Here is a 14,329-nt window from a genome sequence, read left to right on the forward strand (position 1 = left end):
GATTCTCACTTCTTTAATGGAGTCATCTTTCCTATCCGACACATTTAAAAAGAAATACAACTAAAAGCAACAGAGGGGAGCAGTGCTGAATGAAGAGCACTCAACATTCTACCCCCCCCCCCCGCCCCCCCCGCTCACACCACATGCATGCTTTTGAAAGCATATGGCTCAGATAAGGTGACACTTGCTTTCACACGTCCAGCAGTAAGTGGCCAGAACCGCAGGTAGCGCGCCCGCCTCGCCGTGTGTCGGCATGCTGAAATCTGAACTTAATATGGCGTGAAATGTGCCAGAGAGCACGGTATAAAAGAGAGTGAAAATGAGAGAGCACTCTGTTGGCCGTGAACATTCCGCCAGCGGTTAGCGACAACGGCTGCTGCTCTTGTCCTCTCACCATGGCACGTTTACATGTTCGCATGGGCGGCTTGTGCCTTTTGCCGGTCACCTGTTCACGTCAATTTGGCTGCATTTCTATGTACATGTATGTTGCTCTTAACACGGGTTGCCTCTTATCCCACTCGGAATGCCGCAGGGTTGAAATAGCCCCGGACAGGTGGCATAAAACTGGAAATGAACATGTTAGACCACGAGTCAACTTTACTTGTCCGCTGCAATGTTGAACCATTCAAATCGACTCCCCATGCACTTTTGGCATGTCGTCTTCCAATAGGCCAATTTAAAAAAGACTTTAGTGTCGCCTGTCTGCTACCGGCGTGACAGTCTGGCGACGGCAGCAGATATGAGGGAGTTCAAAGTATTCTATATCAAACAGATGAGGAGGAGTTCTGGTTTGCTGCAGAGAAACATACGCAGGACTCCTACAAACTATAACCAGCGTAAAGGTGAGTTATATTTTAAAACATTTGTATTTGTCAAAATATCCTTCAACCTTAGTCAGTGATACAAAAAAAAAGGTTGGGGATGGAGGTACTGTGCTGGAAAATAAATAATCAAAAACTTTGTTGATGAATCCACTTCAACTCGTCTTTCATCTAGTCGCTGAACCGCGAGTTTACCCAAGCAACAGCAGAGACCAAAACGTGAGACGGTGAAAATGAACACAAGGAACTCGTTTGGTAAAAAGAAGAGACCCAATAGACCGATTTTCAGTTGAGTAAACTTCATCTACAAGTAAGACTTTTTCCAATCAGGTTTGCATTTGCAGTTGCATATTCAGTTCTGCTTTTTAACAAACACAAGCAAGAAATGAAATATATTACAACAAAACAACCAATTTTGTTATTCAAAAAATGTTTTGGTTTTATGCGTTAAGTGTATGCTCAAATAAAGGCTAGTTAATCCCTGAATTCAGACACTTCATCTACCTAACACAAACTGTATCTCAACCATAAAAAAAATAAAGATCTCATAAATTGCAGCCTTTGCGTTTTGAATATTGTGTCCTTAAGTCTTGTAACCTTGAAGTCCTAAAAGGCTTCAAATAAGCAGCTTTGCATCACAGTTGGCGATTCAAAATGAGCATTTTGCGAATCAATCGCACACAATGAAACACAAATCTGCAAATGGGAATTTATTTGAGAATATGCAGAGATGCCAAATGTAATGGAAATCCTTGAATGCTAACTCCTGAGGCCAGATACACGTTGTCATCGTTCCCAACATGAAAAAAAAAAATCATCAGAGTGGCCACTTGAGATGCCTCTGCTCCATCTGTGCCGGACGCAGGAGGCGAGTATCGCAGCAGGCCCGGGGGAAGTGAGACCTGCTCGTTGTGAGTCTGCCTCTCTTCCAAACCGAAGCGTATTAATGTGACGTGTGTGTGGAGTGTTGATGGTCACATAAGTCATCTCGGCTACTAGCTGTCTTCTGCACCGATGTTATGAGACGCTAATCGCACTTTTTGCGTATGTCAGCCGGCTTGTTAAAAGTCAGTGGCTCGGCGCAGGGCTGCAGCTACATTTGAGGCCCAACGTAAACACAACCTATGCGCCCTGTACTTTAGGTCAATTTTGAGAAAAGGTGAGTGAGGTAATTTGGGCCAATTTGTCCTGTTGAGAAAACAAGTACAATTATCTGACATTTTAACCAATCTCGCCGATCTAGTTTAATCTCATAAACTAATTCCCTAAACTAGATTAAGTCTTCAAAAATCCTATTGAGGAGTATTATCAAACAACTGAACCATATACATTTTTTTACCTTAATTGATGAAAACAATCAACAGTGAATACAGTTTACTCTGCCAACTGTTTACTCTTGAGCTGTCTTCATGTAAGGATTTTTTGTTAATAAAGACACGGCAAGTTAAACATCTTAAAATGACTGTTACTCCTCATTCATTGTCATTGATTCGCAAAATTACTTTTCAATCGAAAAATCATTATTTTCAAGCCTCGTGATCCGTTGTGACGATGACTTGAATTCGATGAATTGTTCAGCCCTGCCGTATAATATCAATGCGAGCTCCTGCAAAGAGGTGCGCATTAACTCAAAGGTTGGGCGGAAGAACAAAGACAACTAGTTTGCATGAAAAGAATGCGCTGGCACGTCATTCAAGCCTGCCATTAAGACAGAAGCTCCTCTCTGCCTGGGCCAGCTGCTTCGCTACTTATTAACCAGGCCAAGCGAGGTAGGCCACGGCGTGGAGCAGAGCATCTTGCGGAGGAGGACTGATAGAAAGGGCTAAAAGACACGGGGCAGACCTGACTCCAGCATTGAGAAGGGGAAGCAGCTGCTGCCCGCAACTCGCATTCATAGCTCTACCTCTCCACACCCGTAATCCCCAAATTCCTTCCTCCCCTCTCCCCAGCTAAGCCATTAACATTGCTATTCACTGGCAAGCAGCAGGCAAGGAGAATGCCACACCATTCAAGTGCGAACAGAGAGAAAGGCCCTGCGGATGGGAGTTGCCCAAATGCCACATGGCAAGTGAAAAAAAAAAAAGGCAAACTGGACTCTCGTCTGCACTGCCGTCTTGCTCGACCTTCCAGTCACATCAAGATGCATTCCGGTAAATGCCACGCAACAGGAGGTCCCAACCAAAACAAAGCCGCACTGCTACTCTTTCTCCAATGAGGACCAGAAAAAAAGCTTCTGACTTTGTCGTCTCCATGATTTCAATTTATGAGAAGGAATTCAGTCTTTGATCACGTAACGTTTTTAGGCGTAAACTGTCAAAATAAAACCAAACATTGGGTTTTGCTACTGACATGCATACGAAATAAAACAACAAATGGAAGATAAACAACTTTTTCTACAGCGATGAGAATTGTTCGCTTATGAAACCACATTTCAACAATGCATTTTAGTCACAACGTATATGTCAACTACCTCAGCAGGAGCGTATATAAAAGTGTGAAACTTCAGGATGGATCTAAGATGCACATTAACCTTTAAATAGATGAACTTAATCTGAACTGCTGAATGCACTTGTCCAACTGTTTTGCTTCAGTACTTTTTGCACGACTTACTGTTCTCTAACAAGGAGCTAAGTGGCAAAATTCACAAGAGGTATTTCATCCATAAATCCACCAATACATTTCCACTTCTATGCCTTTCTGTGACTCTTTCAATACAGTGTATCGCCATTTCTGTTGCTATCTGCTCTGTCGCCCGTTCCTCGGCTAAAATGGTTTTGAATCCTCAAAATGATGAGGTACTGCTGAATAATTGCTAGTAACACCGGTTCACACCATATCCTTTTTAGTGTTACACTTCTAATTATGCAAGGTGTGATCGTGAGTCATGGAGAGGATAAACCTGACTTCTCTGGTGTTAAATTACAATAAGATGGAGACTGAAGTTCCAAAATCCAAGCTGCAGTACTTGTAGAAGGTGACACAGAGCGTTCCTGACTTGGAGAAAAAAATAAAATCTGACAGACCAAATGAGGACTAAAGGTGTGAGTGGAGACAGCAACGTGAGAAATGTGTTCCTCCACATTCACCACAAGCTTGTTTTGGATTATTAAGAATCTATGAGTTGAGCAAATGAAAAGTTGAGCCATATGTCACTTCAACACGTTTGCTCGAAGACATCCCTGCGAGAGCAAAAGCAAACTGTGGATCAAGATTGCAACGACCACATCCCAAGTCAATCGACTAAAATATTGTGAACACATTGCACGTTGTGAATCTTACATTTTTGGTTATACCACCCAGGGCTTACATTCGGTGTCTTGTCTTGGCCTTGGAGCACAAAGCATCTCAGAGTTGGAGCACTCGCTCCCCTAAACCATGAATGTAAATTGAGTTTGTCAGGTACCCCAATTTAAACACTTCCCTCCAGCAATCAGTTTTCGAATTCTGTTTTTTGTCTTAAATACCGGTGTTCTCCCTGGCTCTTCTAGTAGGTTTGGCCAGTATCTTGGATGTTTTCGACATCTTCCTACTCCAACACACCGGATTCAAATGATCATCACATCATTATTCAGCTTCTCCAGCACTTGCTCACGAGCCGATCATTTGAATCGGGTGTTTTGGAGCAGAGAAACATACAAAGAATCCAGGATACCGGTGCTTGAGGACCGGAATTGTCCACCCCTGCATAAATGGGAGGAACTTTGAGTAGATAACGCTTGAGGTATTCACCAAAGGGGATTCTTCGACAACAGCGCAAGGAAGCTTCCTGAGTCCACGTAGAAGGCGGATTGTTTCGGGACACGACAGGAAGCAGGAAGCGTGAGGCTGACGCGGCACTTCCTTCCTTCCTCAAGGGTTCAATGAACATAAGAAAACACAGCAAGCGTGACCAAGAGGAGAAGCAGCATTGAGTCAAGTGTGCAGATGGGGGAAATTTAACTGTGTTGACCTGACAACGACACAGGCCCAAAACCCCAAGGAAGACTACTGATATGAACACGAACAAAAAGACTTTTAAGAGTCCAAATATCTGATCAACTAAAGGCACCCATTTCCCCCCCGGCCCCCTTCGTTTTCTAAAGTGAAGTGCTGTTTGTCATTTGAGAGGCCCCACCGGCCTCCAGCCGATCTGTTTGTTTATTGAAGCTGAGTGCAAGGGGCCCGTTATATTCTGGGAGCCTCCCGGTCCAGGAGCTGGAGCCACGATGTGCCCCTCCCGCTGCGTCTGCACAAGTTAAGATGGATGAGATGGTGACAGTGATGAATGCATGCTCGGATTGATGGATGAATGGCTAACATGGAGACTTGACAAGGGAAATCGCCCCTGAGACTTGAGGCGTAAGTGTTACAGGGGAGCCCCCACAATGGAGTTTGGCAGTAAGGTCATGTGTGCCTGAGGGCAGCGGTGAGTTAAAACGTGCATGGCTTCCCGAGATCCGCTGGCCAAGTAAAACAAACTCATGTTCGCAGCAAGGAGGGGAGAAACATGGCCAAGGAACACAAAAGCGCAGTGAATGAATAAACGTGTAAATCATTATGCCCGACTTCTTCGTTCCTGAGCTACTTGACTATCGCGGCAATGTGTCATGTCAGTCTGCTCGAATGCAGGGTGACAACACGTCATTAGCATTTCGGCTGCTGCGGCAGTGAAACAATGGGGGCACTGTTGGTGGAGGTTCCATGAGGTGGGAGAAGGTGGTACGTAGAGCACGGCGGAAGCGTGTGCATGAACGGGGGTCGGCCATTAGCCGAAAGGATTAGCAGCTGTAAGAGCATTACATCTGTTTCACAACTGCGCTCGGGCTTTCATGTGGCTGTTAACACACAAACTCCCATTATCTTATCCCCTTTCTACTCTCGGAGCATCAACAACTGGAGGTGGCTGGATCCACCCGATGAAAAAACATGTTCTAAAGTAAAGCCACCTTTGAAGCGGACGAACGAACAGCAGGATTGGCTTGGTGCGACCGAAAGCTGACTTTTTAAGATGCATGGAAATTTGACTAAAATGGCCCCAAAACAGTCCATGAGAACCTAAGAACCGGGGTTGATAAGAATTCGAGCTGTTGTCTATTGTAAATCAGACCAGACCAGTAAAACAAATACAGAGTATGCTCCATACGAAGACATGAGAGGCCTCTAGTAAGGCTCTTATGGCCGTTTTTGGGTCCCACGGCTTGGGAGAGGAAGGATATACAAAATGTGCAGGCTAACATTAATATAGTACAACATCCCTGTCTGGAGATGACCCAGCTACCCGAGTTAGCTTGTGTATAACTGGTCAAATAAATACGACAGACTTGCAACTGAGGCAGCTATCTAGCATGGCTCATTTCCATTTTGACATTTGGAAAAGAGCAAATAATTAGGTCCTCATGTTTTTTAAGAAATAAGAAAAAGTTGTTTTACTGTTGTTTACATTTTGATTGTAGTTATGGATGGATGGATTAAAAATTATATTTCTACTTTTACTATGTACGGAGCGCATTTAGGGGGGAAAAAAGGGATTATTTACCCAATCATACACTTAAGAGCTATAATTACAATATTGTACTGTGATACTATGAAACAGTGATACTGGCCCATGCCAAGCTATGGTAACACTTTACCATGAACTATCATGTTTAAAGTTTGCAACAACTCAGGTCAGCTGGATAGACCAATACAGCGGGTCCTTCCACGACTAAACTAGTAACAAAAATCAATATTCTCAATTAAAATAAAATAGTATTAACACACTACAGCCCCCCGCCCCCACATTTTTTGTTACACGTTTTAAAGACGGTAAAGGAAAATTGCACTGAGTAGTCTAAACCTATAAAAAGAGAATGTAAATAAATAAACTTGTTGAATCTGAATCTGAAGCTTGCTGGTGGCTTAAATTTTGTGAACGAGCAGAAAAGTCAGGAGGCAGACACAGCAGCAGATTCCTCGACTTCCTGATGAAATGCACCAATAAAAATCAATGAAAGTGGCTGAGTGTGGCCAGCCACAATAGAAAGCCCTGAGCCAAACGGGTCGGAGAGTCAACCAGGGATTAGGTGGCCTCCGGTTTCCGGTCGTCCCGTTGGCAGTGTCGGGTGGGTGGCTGGCTGTCGTCGAATGAGATGAATGACACACTGGGAAGGAAAGTGCTGAGCTCACCTCGCACAGCAGAAGAACAACACAATGCGTTTCGCATTGAACGGACGCCCCCCGCCCTCCTCGTCTCCACACCGCCACCACGAGAACACATTCATACACATAACATTCCCGACTTTCCTTCTAACAGAATAACACCGCCAAAACCAATTTGTAAGGGTGCAACCGCATCAATATAGCTCACAAAACAGACTTTATACGAAAAACAAGCGCAATGCTTGGAAACCTCACTTCAGACAAGATATAACATCAGAGGTATTTGAGGGAAATTTCCTTTTGTAATTTTGTGAATTTGTCCACCAATGTTCACTTGGTTGCACAGCTAGCAGTTACGTGTGCAACACCCCCCTTCAATCAGATTACAGCCTCTGCGTGTTGTCAAGTCAACACAATTTGCCAAGCGGTGCTGGCTGATGTAACTTAATCTATATTAGCAATGGCTCTGTTTTTTGTTCCATGAGATTTCATCCTCACAGGAACAGCCTCGGATGTGTTTCATTGAAATGGTTTGTTTTGTCAGGTCATTAGATTTGTGTTTTGTCTGAACGTCTTTTGAAAATTTACGTGGCACAGTTCTATGCTGCGTTTGGAGAGAATATTTTTGTGGTGGCCCCTTTGCATGCCACTGTGCCACCCCAAAACCTCACCTCTCAAGAATATTATGGATATTTTGTCAGGAACAGACGCATACCTCCAAAAAGACTGCAGACAAAATGTTTTGTAAATATTTTCATCACATTTACCATTTTTTTATGTGACCATCAAACATCTAATTCCAACCTCAGCACGATATTGTACAAACAAACAAATAACTTTGCTGATATTATAAATACCTATTATATGTCGCTATGCCTTTTACCTTTGAGACCCTCCTTTTGGCTGACTTATACATTAACGTATTCATTAATTTCCAGTGTTTGGACTGTCCTGTGTGTGTGGCTGTGTATTATATTTTTTCTCTAGACACTTATGAATTTACTGTGTGTAGTTGGTTAGAATATGAGATGACAGCAGACGTTCAAAAGTCAATCACAAGCTACAGTAAATGCATTATGTAAATTATGTGATCCCTATGTACTTGCTCACTCCTCTCTACATCTTTGACTTATCTGTAACATATGGCAACTGTCTGTAGACAAATATGGACAAATTGGAACATCTAGTATGTTTCATCAAGTGTTCGTGACAGTCTAACTGAGCAACAGAAGGATGTTTCCAAATTGTGGTTAACATTCCATTGTTGTGGATTCATAGCATATCATTAAATACATTTTTGCTTGTCTTAGTCACGCAGGTACAGTACACCTACTTTTTGTCACGCAAGCGCTCAAATTGTTACACAACTGAAAGAGAAAGCACAATAAAAGCGATCAGTTTATTGGTGTGCATTTCCTCCTGGATTATTGGGCAGCAATTGCAGCCTGGTCTCACCTTTCATACGGAAGGAAACAAGACATGACTTGAAAGCAACTTTATCGTCCTCCCATTATTTCAAAAGCGACTCCCTCACCGATCGGGCAGATTCTCCCTTGGCACCACATCTGAAGAAACCATGCTTGAAAAAAAGAAAAGAGCACATGTGTATCTAAATGATCAGCGCCATGAAGATTTAAATCTATGATTTGACACATGACATCCACCACAGGTCAAGTGATTCCAATTGGCCATGTTCACGCCCGAACAGATATAGTGAAATGGTATAAGACCTTGGTCTTAGAGGGTTAAAGAGATTATAAACACACAAGTGGCAAAAAAAGGCCGCAAATCACTTGCTTCTGTCAGAATGTTTCAAAACAGCCGCCTTGCTTATATTCCACAGCTATCACATCCCTTGAGGGCAAAAAAAAAACATTCAAAAGGAAGTTCATGTTGCATCCTTACAAAATCGCAGTCAAAAAGCAACCAAACACTATTTAAATAGTCCCTCATCAGAAATGTTTTTTAAAACATGAACCGTCACCCAAGTATAAAATGAATTTATGGAAAGTTAAAACACAGCACAGAGAAAAGTAGCACTTCAAAAGCAACATGCATGCATACAAAACTAGCTAGCACCTAGCACAAGAAACTAACTAAGCAATTTGCTTTCATGCACTGATTCAGTGCTTTTTCTTGCTAAATTGATTCAAACACCAGTCACACAAGATTGTGATCAAAAACCTTTGTTCACAAAAAGTTGGTGAATGCCGTCTCATATCAAGCCAACAGCAGAACAACAACATAACAAAAACCAAGTCGCAGCCAACCAAAACTAAACATAAGTAACTTTTGTGCTCGGTTATGCGTGTGACTTCAGTCCTTTCATAACACTCAAACACTTTGGCCCAAACTATTTGTCAACTGAGGTGTTCAGGGGCATACAGTACAATATTTTTCACCAGTTTTGGTGGGACTCCCAAAATTGTACACAATTTGGGATGTAGATACAGTATGTCAAAAGGTACCACTATTGTCTCCTCTTCTGTGCTTTGAAAATTACATGTCCACTAGAGTTACATGATTCCAGTTGTTTTCAAGGTCAGGAACTAGACTACGGGTCGTCATGTCAAGTCATTTTATGCTTCATGTTGGGAGCCAAAATTTGAGATGCAAGTGAGCTTTAGACACACCACCGCTCATTTTGTATAAATGTCTCCCTGTTACAAAACAAAATGATTATTTGTACTTGAATATGATACCGTTCCATTAGATGACCCTCCATTCCTAGTTAATTCACTTAATTGCCATGGAAAGGGTCCAATTTAAAATATATCCCAATTTCCGGAGATTTGGCGTAACTTTCCTACCCTGCAGCCTTCATTTCTGCTGCTTTGAATGTGGTGGGGAAAAGTGAGCAGATGTTCTCATCAGGGCCGCACAAAGGATGTTCAAACTCCGTTGGTGTCATATTCATGACTCCTGCGCCCTGGCCCCAAAATAACCAGCAAACTTTGTTTGGCAACTTGTTAGCCTTAGGCACCAGTGTGTGTCTTTGCGTTAAACACAGGAAAATACAGATGAGAATATGCAGAGGTGGGACTCTTTAAATAAATATACTACCAGAGGGAAAAGAGCAATAGTCTGTGAGAAGAGGTAGTTGTTGCACCAAAGGAGGAAAATTAACGCAAAACCAGTAGTTACTTAAACACACCCAAGTCAATTACTAGCCATTCACATCACTCACCACACAAGTCAACCTTGGTCGTTGCGTCATTTGAGGATGAGTGTGGACACTGAGGCAGAGTGGAAAATTAGGAGACACAGAAAATAGTTTACTGGAATTCTCTGTGAGAGCAATAATCACTTTACTGGAAACCAGCTACGGCTCCAGCTTGTCCACGATGCTAATTCTGCACTCTGCAGTCCAAATACCTCTCAATGTGTGTTCCAAAATAAAAACCTTGACCTGGGATTAAGTGTGATGAGTCTGATGAGTTGAGGACCCGGAGGGCTAAACACAATCCCAAAGTCCAGTAGCCAAGGCCGTCTGTGTGCCATCTCAAAAACGATAAGAGCCTCGATTGTAGTAAGAAGGTTAATGGGTTAGGAAGGAACATGACAGGAAATCAAGAGACAGGGAGTGCAAATGGATGTCAGTGGTGCCTTGAGTTGATGAGTTTAATTAGTTCAGTGACCACACTCCTAACACTCATATCTCAAATGATGTTTTCCAATTGAAATGAATGGAAATGTAACTATCCATTGCAGCCTCCCCCAAATAACCAACATTTTTGGAAAGTGATTTTTTTTTTCCGGGTTACACACAAAATGTTGCTAAAAAAATAAAAATACAAAGTGCCAAACAGTCAGAATGACTCATGACAAAGAGGAAGCTGCTAAAAAGGAGTGCTAGGGGGTGCTTGTAATTGATGAGCGGAAAGATCTGCGAGGTGCTTTTGCTTGGGTTGTCTGACCGAGTCTTTTCGTCACGCAAAGCAAGGAAGGCAGCGGTACAGCGTCCCAGATCGCCACGACAATGAGGTCAACCTGGATAAGATGTGCGTGGCTGGAAGCAGCTGATTGGTTGACAAAAGGAGTTGACAAAAAAGGCATAAACCAAAACCTAACGAGCAAGACCGGACAACTTGAAACTAAAGCAATCTAAACAACAAAAACGCACATCATGGCAAATCTTCAATTAGCTCCCTGCGCTCTTTCTTTAGGAGTAAAACCCACAAAAAGCCAATGAAAAGGCAAAACACAGTTAATACTGTTATGTGCTCAAATTCAGCAATGAAAGGTTTTTATGCAAATCTAAAGGCTGAAAACTGAAGTCAGAGAATTTTGTTGAACGGAACAGGTTCCGCCATACTCGCGCAAAATTTTTATTTTACTGTGTTGTTATTTCAAGACTATACTGGATACATGTTCAAAATAAGATTTGTTACTCATACTTATTGTGACAATAAGAATGCGCTACCAAGTTAAACGGACAAATATTTATGAAGAGTGATCATAAACATTGAACCAATGTCTGCTTTATCTTCAACGTTGACGGTCACGGATTGTAGGAGTCAAAATAAACCGTGTGTTTTCATTCCAAACAATTTGGCTGACAGACATGAGTTACAGTTTAGAAATGTGATTAAATTCTCCGCAGTCGATCAAGGGAGTTAGTCATCCCACCAAGAAAGATTTCCTGTTGAGCAAATGCGCACCTGAGCCATCTTCAAACGTTTGAAGAGCAGTTGGAGAGCAAAAGCAGACATTTCCACCCTCATCTGCAACTTCCTTTATGCGTCTCTCAGCTCCCATTTGACTTCATCTTGGATTTGTGGCGTTTACTTATTTTTATGGCAGGTCTTGACCCAACATCGACAACCCCGCCCCCACCAGCACCACCACCAAGCACGACCAGCATGCCTGGGAAGGCGGCTGCTCTTCGGCAAACGGATCAGGAATGCACTGGGGAGGTCAGCGGGAAACACAGCGCCTCATTGTTCTTCTACCTTTACATTCCAGTCTCTGTTTTAAAATCACAGCCCTCCTCTAAATACAAACCCTCTGTCGCTTTTGTAAAGTTTTTCTCATTCCTACACGCCCCCTCCTCGCTCCTCGTCCACCTGGCACTTTTCCCCGCAGCTAAGAATGATGCACTGACAGAAAACTTCAGCACTTTAATGCCAACGGGAGGGGAAACTAAGTGCAAATATATTACAGGTATGCAGGATTTATGACCGTAATTGTGTGTGCATTTGGCTGTGCACGCATACCTGTGCGCGCGCGCGTGTGTGTGTGTGTGTGTGTGTGTGTGTGTGATGTGTTTACAGCGCCGGGTTCTTAGAAAAGGAGCAATTTGACTGATGAGGAAGTCATGACGTGTTCAGTCATTTAAAAATGCCTGCCGGTGCATGCAGTCACTCAACACACCCCGAAACTGCGGCCTACGACATGAATGAAAATGAATCGCCTTTCCACTGCACACTGAAAATTATAAAGCTCCGTTTTTACAGTCGAAACTGGCAGGTGGTTGCTCAAATTTTACTGCTATATGAAGGGCAACAGTTATCAGCGCAGTGGTACCTGGACTTACATATTGCATTTGGAGGGGGACCAGAATCAGTTTCCCCATTGAATTTAAATGAAATTCCACAAATCCATTCCACCAGTCCCTAAAAAAACACCACCAATGCAAATAAAGTGGTATACAGTAAACCCATCTAATTTTCAGGTTCCGGGTTTGTGGCTCTACTATTACTCATATTTAGTTTTTGTCTTCTTATAATTCAAATGTCATTTAGTTGGGGTATAATTCTACGTCACTAGTTGGAGGTCCATGATCATGTCTAACACTGTAAATTTGAAGGAAGAAGGGAAAACGGCAAGTGTTTCAACATCAGCCTCATTTTTGCTGAATCGGTCAGAAAGATGGTCAAATGGCTCACTCCTCTATCATCCTACTTTTTAAGCCTACATAAAGGAACGGCTGTCAGTTCATTTCATACCGTTACAGTTCTGTGCATACTCAAATGTTTGTCTGTTTGGAAAAATGGTATTCGATAAAAGTAAATAAGGATCAATTCACTGGTACATTGTTTATTCCGCGTTTCGATTTGAACCGATTTGTGAAAGACTTTCAGTTTGAGGAATTTTGCAATCATTTCTGCAGGTTTTAGTTGGACAAAATCAGTTCAGGGGAGAAAGAAAATGGAAGTGAACTCTTCCGGAGATTTGTACTTTCACCCTAAAACCTAAAACAAAGTACAAGAACGTGGACTTGTCACAGTACTTTGCGAGATTTGAGCTTCTTCGAATGACCGTTGAGGATCGAAGGCACGCACATTCTCAATATCTAGGTTGTGCTTCCAGGTCAGGGATAATGTTGCAACATGTAGCATTCCTTCCATTGCGGAGGAGCCACATTAGCCAAGGGGGGAATTCCACCGAGCGATGATAATAACGCCCATGACAAACGCGCAGCAAATGACAGTTTAGCAACCCAAACAAACAATCGAGCCAAATGGTCGGTGCCAAGAGACACGTGCATGGGAAGGACAGTATCCGGAGAGTGCTTACCTTGACACGCGTCATGGACTTTTTCATGGCCCGCTTTGCACTGGCACTCGCCCACTAGCACCACCCATTCTCCATCCACGGTGCAGTACACGCGAGGTAGCTCCTCGCTGACGGCGTTATCCACGCATATCCCGTTCACCTCCCTCAGAGCCTGGTTCTCGCCGCCCGCCACCGTTTCGGGGAAGGACGCCAGGCCCATCACTGTGGCGGGGCATGTTTTGTAATAAACCCTGACCGACAGAAGCGCCACACAGGCGCCGATGTCTTGAAAAGCCAAGTAGAAGCCTTTCCGAGAGAGGTTCTCCACCACCCGAGTCTCCGTGTTGATGCGCAGCTCGTTCTTGCTGGTGATCTCGTCGGGAGCGATGGTGGCCACTTTCTTGAACTGACCCTTGCGGAAGGTGGTGCCCACGTCCACGTCGGACTCGGAAGTGAAGAGGTTGAAGGTTTCCTTACAGGTCATGGACGCGCCGTCGAAGGAGTTGCAGTCGCGTACAATGAACTGGAGCTCCACCAAGACGCGCGAGGCTGACGGACGCCGCTGGATGAAAGTGGTGCGCAGCCAGTTGTCTTGCTCGCGTTCGCCAACGTTACAAACAGAATAGGTGTAAAACTGAGAGCCGTTCAGGGTCCGTTGGACGACCTCCCACTGGAAAACAACACAAAGACCTTAGACAAATCCTCGACGGTGAAATGCACACATTGGTGTGTGCGTTTGTAATCAGCAATCTTGTATTCAAGGGGACACACAAAGGAAAATTGACTTTGTAACGTCCGGTACACAAATAGCCAGAACCACAGCCACTTTCAAGCTACGGCCGTAGTCTCCAACATTATCACGCAGAGGGACCCGCATGCTCTGACAGGTGCCG

The 14,329-nt window shown here is 43.5% G+C and overlaps 2 protein-coding genes across 4 annotated transcripts in view; one reads left to right on the top strand and one right to left on the bottom strand.

The window, feature by feature from the left end:
* LOC127596313 (uncharacterized) overlaps positions 1-14,329 on the top strand; it is a 747,551-nt gene that overhangs the window by 679,476 nt on the left and 53,746 nt on the right. The gene's annotated exons all lie outside the window — the stretch shown is intronic.
* The window catches only part of epha2b (eph receptor A2 b), a 29,764-nt gene that overhangs the window by 13,292 nt on the left and 2,143 nt on the right, over positions 1-14,329 (bottom strand). The window contains 1 exon segment of the mRNA XM_052058583.1: positions 13,458-14,106. Coding sequence (XP_051914543.1) covers positions 13,458-14,106 — 649 coding nt within the window.

This window comes from Hippocampus zosterae, chromosome 2 (genome assembly GCF_025434085.1).
Source record: "Hippocampus zosterae strain Florida chromosome 2, ASM2543408v3, whole genome shotgun sequence".
NCBI classification, from domain to species: domain Eukaryota; kingdom Metazoa; phylum Chordata; class Actinopteri; order Syngnathiformes; family Syngnathidae; genus Hippocampus; species Hippocampus zosterae.